Below are 12,168 nucleotides of genomic sequence, written 5' to 3'. Positions count from 1 at the left end.
GGTTGTGTCTGGAGCCTCTGTTAGCTGGAGCTGGTGGATCTTTAGATCCATTACATTTGTGTTGAGATTTTGTTCAAATCCCCATTAGCTTCCAAGACCCCTCCAGATGTGTCTCCAGTCAGACCCCTCTGCTCAGGGCATGAAGTTGTGGCTGGCTTGAGGAGCTCACACTGTCTGTTTTGCCCTCCCTGGGGCTTCCTGCATGTCTGAATTTCCACTCACTTTCACAGACAACCATGAAGCAGGACAAGAGACACAGGCAGGATGAGGCAGACTGCAGGGCAAAGCTGAACCTCGTCAACGGGGACCACACCAATCCCACTGACAACACACCTGCCATTGTACTGAAGGCGAATGGGAAGCCCAGCACTCCAGGTGAGGATTGCCATCCTGTGCCCAGGGTACACTGTGCCCGGGATGTGCAAGCATGCACAAGGTTGGGGATCTCCCAGCCATATTGTAGCCATGGCCAGGGTCTCTCCATGACTCCATTGGGTTTCTGCAATCTGGTAGCACATCCAGGCCATGGTGTGGTTGTGGAAATGGGTGCCACACTGGGATGCTGGCTGTGCCCCTTGATGGTTTAACCCTCTGGAGTGAGGAAAGCAGGGGAGCCTCTCCAGCCTGAGGGGTGTCACTGACCTGAGGGGCTGCATCACTGCTCCTGGAGTGCTCCAGTTACGGTTCCCAAATCCCACCTCTTGAGTTCACAAGGTCCTGCTTTAAATGACTTGGTGACAAGCCCTGAATAGCTGGTGTGTGGCTTCCTTGTGCTCCTGAGCTTTCAGGAACAAAGAAGTAGATAAGAATGCCCCCACACTTGCTGTTAGTCCCTCCCAGTTTTGGGGACAGGTGGGTGATCTGGGTCTGCAGTGCCAGCAGTGCTGTGCTGGGGAGCCCTGGGGACAAGCAGTTTCTGCAGTCCTGGCCACATTTCTCCAAGATGAGATTTCAGTCTCCTAATCCCATGCTGCTGGGAGTAGTGGGAGGGTGGGGTGTCTGGGGGCATGGCCAGGAGGACCTGAGATTGCACTGCCTTGTCCCTGCACAGATCCTGGGGACCTGGAGCTGCCACCTCTGAAGAACGACAAGAGGGACAGCAAGGGAGACCTCTCCCAGGAGGACCTGGACTGGCCACTTGATCTGATGAGGGTGAAGAAGGTAAGTGCTCACCCAGGCTTCTTGTTGGGGGCTGTCTGTGGTGGGCATCTGGTGCTGGGACTCTCCTTCTTCCAAGTCTGCTCTCGTGCTCGGTGTCGGAGAAACAGTTCAATGGCAGATGCAATACTCATTTAGCGGTGTGGTATTTTGATTTTTAAACTCCTGATTTACATGATACCACAGCAGCAGGAGGGGATGGTGGTGTGTGATGCAGCAATGCCCACTACGTGTTGCAGCAGCCTGATAATTATTATGCTGATATTTCCTTTAAAAGTCTTTGCTGTATTGATGGACTGAAACATCTTGTGCTTCCCACTCTCAGGGTGGGCTGCTTTTAGCTGCCTTGGGGCTGGATCCCAGTTTCACTCACCCTCTTTTGTTGACTAGATTGACAAACCTCCAAGATCAGGAAGCATTTTTGCTTCTGGCTTTATCATTTTGAGTTAGAAATAAAACCCAAGGTTGGAGATCTGCCTGAGAGGAGGCAGCTTCCAAAAGAGCGAGCCATAAATCCAACGGGTGAAAATGCATCTTCTCCACTACGTTTAGTTCAGGTGCCTCTCACTGCAAAATCTCATTTAATTTTGAACCTCTGTTATGCTGAATGCAGGAAACATGCCTAGACTGGACTGTAACTGTGACCACTAGGGAAGGGCTACCCTGGGTGCTGCTGCAGGGCTGGCTGTGAGAGGGAGCACCCATGGGGGTATGAGAGCACCCACGGCGGTGTGAACAGGTCCATGCCTGGGATGAGTACTCTCCCAGGGCCTATGGCTTTTCTGGTGTCCAGTCCTGCTCTCCTGCTCTCCGTCATGCAGAGTGCAGTGGGCTGCAGCAATGGGAGCTCCTTAGCCCTGCAGAGATGCTGTGGAACACATAGTTGCCCAAGAGGCTCAGCATGAGGTGCCTCCTACAACTCTCTGCCTCCTCTTGCCATCCCCAGGGCTCTGGTGCTACTGGCGCTCAGTGCTGTGAAGCATGGACTGTCCAAGTGCCCATGTGGGGAGGGCACCCATGCCATAGCACCTCTTTGTTCTGGTGGCAGGAGCAGCCCCAGGACAATGCTCAGTGGGAGAGCAGCCTCAAGCAGAAGACCCCTGTCCGCCTCATCTTCCAGGCAGGGCAGACCCGGCACGAGATGAGCATCAAGGAACCAAGCAGTGTGGAGACTCTCAGGGACTTGCCAACTCCTGTGCGGGTGAGGATCTGTGCAGGGCTGGGGCTACCCTAGGGCTTCCTTGGGGCTCCAGAGACCTGCACTCCTGCTGTGCCCTGTCCAGCTGGCTTTGGATGTGGTGCAGCCTCTCTGTGCCTCAGTTTCCCCTGTGACTCCGTGTGTGGGGGTGCTGTTCCTTGCCCCTTCCTTAACTGGGTGTATGGAACACTTTGGGGTGGACTGGGGAGAGAGCAGTGGAGCACTGTTTGCTCTGGGTCTGGCAAGTAAAAGCAGAGCCCCCACTCCCTGGCCCTCCCTCTCTGATCGCAGCTCCACGGCTGGGGATGATGTGGTCCAGGTCTCTGATCCCCTGGGGCTCTTATTGCCACACTCACGCTCCTCTCCCTCCACCATGCAGAGCTCCAAGCGTCGGTCAGCCATGTCCATCCCCATTGACCTTACAGAGGAGGACTCCCAGGACTCTTCCCAGAGCAGCAGCACACTCTCCAGCAGCAGCTCCCAGGAGGGGCAGAATGGTTGTGCAGAGCTAGGTACTGAGGAGCCAGAGGGCAGAGACATGAGGTTGGCACCGGAGTACCAGGTACGGAGGGGCGGAACTCTGCTCCTGCACCTGAGATAGTGTGGGGCGAGGATGAACCTCCCTGGCTTGTCCCAAGCCTGCAGACAAGGAGATCCTCTGGAAAACTCACTGCTGCTTCTCCTGCCTCCCCTTCCCTCTCTGGGGTGTGATGGTGCCAGCTGTCTCTATCCATCGGGCTGCAGGGGCACCTTGCTGCCAGTGGGTGTTCTGGGGACCAGCCCTGCCAAACTGCCATTGGTGGCACACGTGAGCCCTCAGAGACACGCATGCGTGGCATGTGCCGTGCCCTGCCATGCCGTGCCCTGCTGAGACAGGCAGTTGCATGTGCAGAAAATGTTTCTGTTGGGGATGCTGGAGAGAAGTGAAGCTGCTGGGGCTGCAGAGCGGGATTCAGCGCCTTCAGGCCACAGGGCAGGGCCCCAGACTTGCAGAAATTGGGCAATTGCATCTTGCTGCATAATTAGGTGCCTAATTGCAGAACAAAGCTGGGAAGGAGGGCTCTGCAGAGGTGGTTCTGCTCCCTCAGAGGTGCCTCCCCATGCACAGCACCAGTCAGTGGCCCTCAAGAAGTCACATCAAAATTCTTAGCTGTTTTTCCTCTCTGCTTTCCCTCTGCTGTTTCCTGGTGTCCCCTGGTGGGAACAAGAGGAGGACGGGTGGGTGCACTCTCCCTAGGGTGCAGCCAAACAGCCTGAGCTGTGAGCTCTGTGAAGGGACTGCCCTGTGCCAAGGAGTCTGCTCGGGGCACACAGGGACCAACCCTGGGGCAAGGCTTCCCAGTGTTTGCTGAGACCCTGGGAGGGCAGGCAGGAGTGGACGTGCACAGGGCCTGGTGCCAGAAGGGCTGTGCAGGATGGAGCATGCCCCACGCCGTGTGCCAGGCACGGGCTCAGTGTGGGGCTGGCATGCGCAGACCTCCCTGCTGAGCTCTGCGTGGCACAGGGCTGGGAGCCAGTGCTGCCAGGGGGTGCTTGGATTTGTGTTTGAGGGAGGGGGTGCAGCTTTTGTAGATCAGAGGTCCACGTGTGTGACGCACATGGCAGAGCATCTCATCAGGGCACTCTGGGGCAGTCCCCTGTGCTCCTGGGCTCTCTTTTGCAGCCTCCCAGATAAAATGTAGTTTGTGCTTTTGGCTGATCTATGTTGTCTTCTTTTGCTTTCAGGATGGGAAGGAATTTGGAATTGGGGATCTCGTCTGGGGAAAGATCAAAGGTTTCTCCTGGTGGCCTGCGATTGTGGTCTCCTACAGAGTCACAGCCAAGCGCCAGGCTGTGTCGGGCATGCGGTGGGTGCAGTGGTTCGGAGATGGGAAGTTCTCTGAGGTAAGCCTGCTGCCTGCCCCTGGCTGTGCCCAGCCCAAACCCCCCTCCTCTGTGCACTTCCGCCCCACTCCTGGGGCTGCCCATGGAGTGTGTGTGCCCTGTAGCCTCCCCAGGCAGGGACCCCAGTGTCCAGGCTCTGGCATGCTCTTGTGGCTCTGGTGTCTATAAGTAATGACTGACCACTGTAGACTGGTGACAGCAGCCAGCAATGGGGATGTCTGCTTGGCCCCTTCAGAGTTTTGTCCAAGCCCTGAGCTCCAGGGCTGCCCCCATCACCCCTTGCCTGGTGAGGGATGTCCTCTCAGAGCCTCATAATCTCTCATAAAATCAGAGTATTTTGAGTTGGAAGGGACCCACAAGGAGATGAGTCCAATTGCTGACCTTGCACAGGACAACCCCAAAATCCCACCATGTGTCCAAGAGTGTTGTCCAAATGTTCTTTGACCTCTGGCAGGCTGGTGCTGTGACCACTTCCCTGGGGAGGCTGTTTCAGTGCCCGAGAAAACCTTTTCCGAACATACAACCAGGATATCCAACCTCTCCTATGCCACAGGCAGGAGGGAGGGAAGTGTCACGCCAGCAGTGCCGGCAGAGGGTGCAACCCACCCGTCCTTGTCACACTGCTGCCCTCGGCAGAGCACTCGCTGGGCTTCATCACAGCCCTGCAGGCATTTCCATCCTGTCCTGGTGGTGAGCTCTTGTCACTCTCTCCCAGGTTTCTGCGGACAAGCTGGTGGGACTGATGGCCTTTAGGCAGCATTTCAATTCTTCCACGTTCAATAAGCTGCTCTCCTACCGCCGTGCCATATACCATGCTCTGGAGGTAACCACCAGGGGTGGGTGGGTGAGGTGCCAGCTGAACCAGCTGGGCTCAGGGGGCAGTGGGATAAGATTCAAGAAAACCCTCTTTTCTCTGCTGAGATTATTTCCAAGTGCAGCTGTAGGGCCAAACTCTGCTTATTCCAGGGGTTCAGGAGTAACTGCTGCTGCTCCAGATCCCCAGGCCAGGCTCCCTGTGAGGACTCAGATGCAGCAGCATCACAGCAGCAGGGCAGTGCCAGACTGGCTGGAGGTGTCCTTGGCCGGTGCTGGGTGCCCTTTGGAGTTGGGGTTGGTTCTGAGCACCCCATGGGTCCAATCCCTATCCAGGGGATGCACCATGGTGCCAGGATACAGGGCTGCAGACCCAAAGGCACTTCTGCCTTTTCTTCCTGTCGCATGCCCGGGATCAGAGTTTGGACAAGAGCTGGGGCTGGGTTATCCCTGCTCCTGGCTCCGTTGAGGCTGTTGGAGGATGGATGGGCTCATTGCAGGGATGGAAGCACTAGAGCACTGCCAAGGGCACACCCAGAGCGGGAATCTGGCAGCTGCTGCTGTCCCAGGGCCACCAAGCCCTGCACACACGTGTTGATGGGGAGGGGACGGGGGATTGTGTGGCCCTGGCAGGTGTGTGGCTGCTCCCTGGCCAGGGACCACCCTAGTCAGCCTGGCCCACACTGTCCGTTTCGGCAGGTTGCAAGGAACCGGTCAGGGAAGACGTTTACATCCATCCCTGGAGAGTCACTGGAGGACCAGCTGAAGCCCATGATCAACTGGGCATTCACTGGTTTCAAACCCTTGGGGTTTAAGGGACTGCGACCGCCCAAAGCCTCAGGTGAGGTGGTGGCATCAGCTGGCTGGGGGCTGGTGGGAGGCTGGTGTGGTCAGCAGCTGCAGTGTCTGGCACTAACTGACCCTGCTTACCCTGTGCTGTGGCCATGCCAGTCTGGTCCTGGGGCTTCTCACTGGGTCCCCCACATCAATGTTGCAAAAAGCTGGAGCAAAGCACCCTCAAAGCCCTTGCTTCGGGAAGTCTGACCTGGCTGAACCTCCAGCCATACGTGGGGAACCCAAGTGGTCAGGAAGGCCTGGGTTTGTGGCTGGGGTGGGACCTGGCAGGGCTTGGGAGGAGATGTCCCCTGGTGTCCTGCTGTGGTCCTGAGTCTGGAGGCCCATCCCTAAGGAGCTGCCTTTCCCTTGCAGAGAATGGGGTGCCAAGGAATGGCATGGAGGACGTAGTGTCCCTTGAGCAATATCCCCCTTCCAAGAGGCTGAAGACCAACTCCTGCAACAACGGCAAGGAGCAGCGTGTGGAAGAGGACCAGACCCGAGGTAATCGGCTGAGAGTGCTGGGGAGCGGCATGGCCTGGGCCATGCACCCTGAGACCACTAGGAAAGCATTCTGGGAAAGGGCTTGGCTCTTCCTGGGAGTCATGAACTTGGTTCCTGAAGGCAAGAGCTTTTGTGGTCCCGTGGTGCTCACTAGTTGTGCCTTACAAGACAACAGCAAACCCAATTGCAAGATTTGGGTTGGGCTCCACTAATGGCTAAGTTTGGATATGATCTGTGTGCTGCTCTGCTGAGCTCTAGTATCTCCATCTGTGAAAGGACGTGGGTTTACACCAAAATTTCTAACATGCCCATGGCCAACCTTCTCCATGTGACGTTCATTAAAGCTGGAACAGCTCTAATGCAAGAAATAAGGCAGCTGTAAGCACAGTGCATTTAGAGTTTGTTACATAAGCAGTGATAAATCTCTTTTTTTTCTCTTTAATTTTATAAAGAGCAAATGGTTTCTGAAGTTACGAACAACAGTGGGAATCTGGAAGGTAATTGCTGACCCTGTCTCTCTTGGGAAGAGGTGTGGGGTGATGGGGTGCTGGGCAGCAGTGCTCAGCAAGGGCTGTGGGTCCCTTTTGAACTGCACCGTGGAAGAGGGGGGATAAGTGCTGTGACTGCAGGGTGCTGGGGTCCCCTTGTGTTGAAGGGAACAGGGTGCTATGTGGATCCTCCATGGGGAGCCACGGCTGCAGCTGGATGTGGTTCCAAGGGCAGGCTCTACCCAGACACAGTTCCAAGGGGAGGTTCTAGCCTGTGGTTGTGTGGGGACTCTCTGCCCCAGGTGTCTGCAGCTCTCTCTGTCCCACAGACAGCTGTTTGTCCTGCGGGCCCAGCCACTTTCCACCCACTGTTTGAGGGGGGCCTCTGCCAGACGTGCAGGGTAAGTGCTGCCGTGCTGGGGCTGAGTGGGATCCTGGGACTGAAGGATGGTGTGTGGGTCCAGCCAGTGCTGCTGGGACATGGGAGGGCTGTGCCAGGTCCTGGCCATGCAATGTCCTTCATGGGGCTGTCATTTGGTGTGTTCTCACCACCTGAAACATCAAGGATGTGCATCTCTGAGCTCTCAGCATGTACCAGGGATGGAGCAAAGCTGTTCTTTTGTCACCCTCTGAGCATGGCTCCTGATCCTCTGTCCTTCTCTCCTCCTGGCTGTCCTTTTGCTAGGATAGATTCCTGGAGTTCTTCTACATGTATGATGAAGATGGGTACCAGTCTTACTGCACCGTCTGCTGTGAGGGCAAGGAGCTGCTGCTCTGCAGCAATACCAGCTGCTGCAGGTGAGCCCCCTGTCTCTGCTCCTGGGCCTGAGGTGCTGGCATCAGTCTTGGGGAGCTGTGGGAAGCAGGGTCCTGCATGAACTTAGACAGGGGCTGTGCTGCTCCCCAGCTGGCTGCCGTGCATCACATCCCAGCACAACCTACATGTCCCTACTGAGTCAGGCACCACCTGAATAAGCCCTGGGGAGGTTGGCAGGAGGTTTACCCATGTAGTGGTCATCAGTTTGAGTTAGCAGCCCTGAAAAAAACAGGGTACTGCCTGGAAAAATACCCTGTAAAACAGACCGGGGCCTCTGGTGCGTGGCAGGGAGACTCCAGGAGAGGCTGGGGTGACCAAAGTACGAGCTGTTGTGGTTTGGGCAGGTGCTTCTGTGTGGAGTGTCTGGAGGTGCTGGTGGGGCGAGGGACGTCAGCCAAGGCAAAAGAGCAGGAGCCCTGGAACTGCTACATGTGCCAGCCCCGGCAGAGCTATGGAGTGCTGCAGCGCCGACAGGACTGGAACACCCGTCTGCAGGACTTCTTCACCAGGGACAAGGGACAGGAATATGTAAGGGCTGTGGGCAGGGAGCCCAGCATGCTGGGATGTGGGGAGAGGGTCATGGAGGGCAGGGCAAGCAGCTTGGAATTCCTCTTCCCTCTACCTTGGTCTTGTTTATCTACCCACTCCAAGGGTGCCAAGCTCTTGGCCCTGCAGATGCTCTCCTGAAGGTGGAGGTGATGCCTGCAGAGCTGAGGTTTGGCCTTGTAGGGCAATGTAGCACTGTCAGGGCTGGGGCTTCATGGCTGTCTCCATTGCAGGCTGCACCCAAAATCTACCCAACAGTCCCACCAGCAAAGAGGAGACCTATTCGAGTGCTCTCGTTGTTCAGTGGGGTAGCCACAGGTAAGTCAGTGGGGAAGCACTGCCCAGCGGCTCTCAGCACTGGGCATTGGGAATGAATCGTTCCATGGCCTGAAACCTGTCTCTGCAAGCTTAGTGGGGAGGGAGAAGGGGGGTGAAGGCAGGCAGATCTCCATCAGAAGGGGATGAGGGTAGGGTCTCCCTTTCCTGCTTGGAGAGGGCTGTGGAGGAGGGCAGGGATGGAAGCAAGGATGGAGGGCATGAGGGTTTTGCTCACAGAGGTTCCTGCTGTGCTGAGTGCAACTGGTTCACTCAGCTCTGGCATCCTGTTTTCTGGGAGCAAACCTGCCCGGAGGAATGAGTCAAAAAAAGTTTGCTTATCCTGAACTGCACCCACTTAGGACATCCAGGAGCGGCCACATCGAACTGTGCTGACGAAGGAGACGGGAAGGCTAAAGAGAGCAGTGCAACCTCAGACCTCTGTCCCTTAGCAGGGTACATGGTGCTGAAGGACTTGGGCATCCAAGTGGAGAAGTACATTGCCTCAGAGATCTGTGAGAACCCCATTGCATTGGGCACTGTGCGGCCTGAGGGCAACATCACCTATGTGCATGATGTCAGGAAAATAACCAAAAGACATGTGAGCTATGTGTCCCTGGGAGGCTGGGGGCCATGGCACCATGGGCATGTGGGTCTCACCCCACCAGCACTGGGACAGGCTTGTCCTCTGCCCCAGTGGGGAGGAGAGACCTGCTTCTGTGGCATGTCCTAACTGTCTGGTCTGTCTGTTCACTGTAGATTGAAGAGTGGGGTCCTTTTGACCTGGTGATCGGTGGAAGCCCTGGTAACGACCTCTCCTTTGTCAATTCTGCTGGGAAGGGGCTGTATGGTAAGGCTACTTCGCCTCTGCCAGGCTGGGTTCCTCGGGGTGTTCCTGGTGCATGGAGCCACCCTATAGCCCAGGGAAGTGGTTTGGCTGCAGGCTGGTGGTTCCCCATGGCCGTCTCGTCTTGGTGGACAGGGCAGCCAGGAGCCCCAGTGCCACAGCTGGTCCCAACCTGCTGCTTGGCCTTTTCCCTGCAGAAGGAACCGGGAGACTGTTCTTTGAGTTCTACCACCTGCTCAACTTTGCCCGTCCCAAGGCTGGCGAGGAGCGGCCCTTCTTCTGGATGTTTGAGAATGTGGTGGCCATGAGGGTCAATGACAAGAGAGACATTTCCCGGTTTCTGGAGGTAGGGATTGCTGACCGCCGTGGGAAAGGCATTAGGGCAGGAGACATTTGCTGGGCTGTGCAGGGTGTGCCGGTTATGAGGGTCTGGCTGTGGTTTCCTGTGGATGCTGGAAAACCCCCTGCCTGGTGCACATGCCAGGAATTGAGTTTAGTCTTGGCTCTGGATCCCTCCTCTGGCTTTCAGCAGGTCAACCCTGAGCACTAGTCCTCTGGGGGGAGGGTTTTTGCCAGTCCTGCAGAAAGCATCTGTTCTGAGAAATGCCTGTTATTTCTAGGGAGAGGGAGGTCAGGGACTGGGGAGGGTTTTTAACTCGGTGGTAGCCAGGACAGGTGGTAGGTCAGCAGGGACCGCTGGTGTAAAAGCCCTACTGGAGGCTGATGGTCCTGATTCTGGCCCAGAGGAACCAGCACTGAGCACCCTGTGATTGTCATTAGCTGCTGGCCATGGCCACGACATGGGAGCCCATGTGGCCAACAAAGTGTGGAACAGGTTTGTGGGGGCTACATCTTTAGGATGATTTGCTGAAGACTTACAAGTCCCTGCAGTGTGATGGAAAGGGCTTTGCTTGCAGGAGAGGACCAAGCCAACACCTCCTTTAACTTGTATTTCCCACTCTCTGGTCCCCAGTGTAACCCAGTTATGATTGACGTGATCAAGATATCTGCTGCACACCGAGCTCATTACTTCTGGGGCAACCTCCCGGGCATGGACAGGTATCGATCAGCCCTTCGCTGCTGGCTTGGATCTCTTGCTGTAGTTTTGGTTTGTTTCATGGTGCTTGTGTGTGTCTTCTCCCCTCGCTGGCCCTAAGCCCAGCTCCTGGGAGGGAGGAGCTGCAGCCCCCACACGGGCAGCTTCCCTGCTGTGATGTGCATGTGTTAATTAATGCACTTAGTAATGAGCAACAGTGAGACTGCAGGAGAAGTGTTGCAGCATCCTGTGGCCTGAACCTGAAGCTTGTGGAGGGAGGAGTGTGCAGGATGCTGCGTGGTGGGTCTGGCTGGGGGTGCACAAGTGCACCAGCCTTGGTGTAAGGCCCAGGCTAATGTGGGGGTGCTGTGTGACAGCCCCATGCCCTGGTCAGTGCCGTGGTGGGGTTTGCTCGAGGTGAATGGAGCAGTCACTGTGGCTGTGGTCACTCAGCCTGGTGTGGGGGCATGGGGGAGCTCACACACTGCAGCAGGCAGATGCAAACACCAGTGCACCATGCTCCTCCAAGCCTTGTCCATACCTCAAATAGCCCCAAATTCATGGCAGAACACAACAGAAGGAATGGATAAAATCCTATTAGAGCAGTCCTGCATACCAAATACTCATAGTGACAGAATCTGAAGTTTTTGCACAGCAGATGCTTTGGCCAGTGAATACAGACTGGAGTTAAATACTTCAGCTTGTTCATATTTAAATTGCCAGTGTTTGTTGGAGTTAACACTGAGCTAAAGGCATTTGAAAGTAAAATAACAATTCTGAGCCTTTGTCATGTAAAATGGCTCTTGGACTTTCATCTGATTGTAAGGGAAGTGCCCAGCCCATGACTCAGAGCCATCCAGGACTACTCAGTCCTGTCTCCATGGAGTAGCCCGAGGCGATGCTTGCAGAGGTGCTGTTGAGCAGAGGCAGGCAGGATGCCACGGGCACAGGACTTCTCCAAAAGCCTTGCCAGGAAAAGCTGTGGAGGGCACTGGGAAAAGCAGGGTGGCACTGCCTGACCCCATTTGGAATGTCAGCACTGCTCAGTCTGTGTGGAGCTCTGACCGTGCTGGGGAGCAGTGCTCTTGCTGATGCTCACTCTCTCTGGGAGGCTCAGGAACAGTGCTGGACCGGGAAATGGGCTCCTGCACCTCCCAGCTCAAGGGAGCCCCAGACTGTCTGCAAGGATGGGACGGGGAGATGCTGGGTCCAGGTCATCATGGTTGGTGGGTGCTTGGAGAGCAGTTGCAGCCACTCAGCCTCACCCTCCAGCCTCGCTCACCTTCTCCTCCTGCCTTTGCTCCCCAGTATCTTTGGCTTCCCCCTCCACTACACGGATGTCTCCAACATTGGCCGCGGGGCTCGCCAGAATCTGCTGGGGAGATCGTGGAGTGTCCCCATCATCCGGCAGCTCTTTTCCCCGCTCAAGGATTACTTTGCCTGTGAATAGCAAGCTGAGCATCCCTCATCTCTCTGGTAAAGATGCACATGCTGCTGTGGTGGGAGAGGGACGGGCATGGCCGCCGGACTGCCATGGCCTGTCCCTCCCCGGCCACGAGCCGAGGAATGTCTGTAACCAAAGAACCTGGCAGGGTAACCTTTAAAAGGGACTAAACGGCAGTGATAAGTAGGAAATGATGGACAAAGAGCTTTAATTACCCAGTGCAGGGAGCTCTATGCATCACTGATGAGAAGGGGAGTCTCCTCCAGAGCATTAACTATTCCAGT

General features: G+C 56.0%; 1 protein-coding gene across 1 annotated transcript; it reads left to right on the top strand.

Moving 5' to 3' along the window:
- Positions 1–230: 230 nt before the first annotated feature.
- On the top strand, positions 231–11,890 carry LOC103800744 (DNA (cytosine-5)-methyltransferase 3B-like; the record flags this gene model as incomplete). Its single annotated transcript, XM_009073128.1, is given in 19 exon segments — positions 231–375; positions 1,052–1,161; positions 2,207–2,359; positions 2,736–2,918; positions 4,082–4,240; positions 4,956–5,063; positions 5,753–5,894; positions 6,263–6,391; positions 6,844–6,888; positions 7,209–7,227; positions 7,229–7,280; positions 7,565–7,677; positions 8,041–8,224; positions 8,476–8,560; positions 9,013–9,158; positions 9,317–9,446; positions 9,482–9,750; positions 10,378–10,463; positions 11,749–11,890. Coding segments are annotated over 19 exon segments (2,400 nt in total), but the record flags the coding sequence as incomplete, so codon positions are not given.
- Positions 11,891–12,168: the final 278 nt, after the last annotated feature.

This window comes from Acanthisitta chloris, unplaced genomic scaffold, assembly GCF_000695815.1.
Source record: "Acanthisitta chloris isolate BGI_N310 unplaced genomic scaffold, ASM69581v1 scaffold15714, whole genome shotgun sequence".
Classification (NCBI taxonomy): Eukaryota; Metazoa; Chordata; class Aves; order Passeriformes; family Acanthisittidae; genus Acanthisitta; species Acanthisitta chloris.
This window is presented reverse-complemented; position numbering and strand designations above follow the sequence as displayed.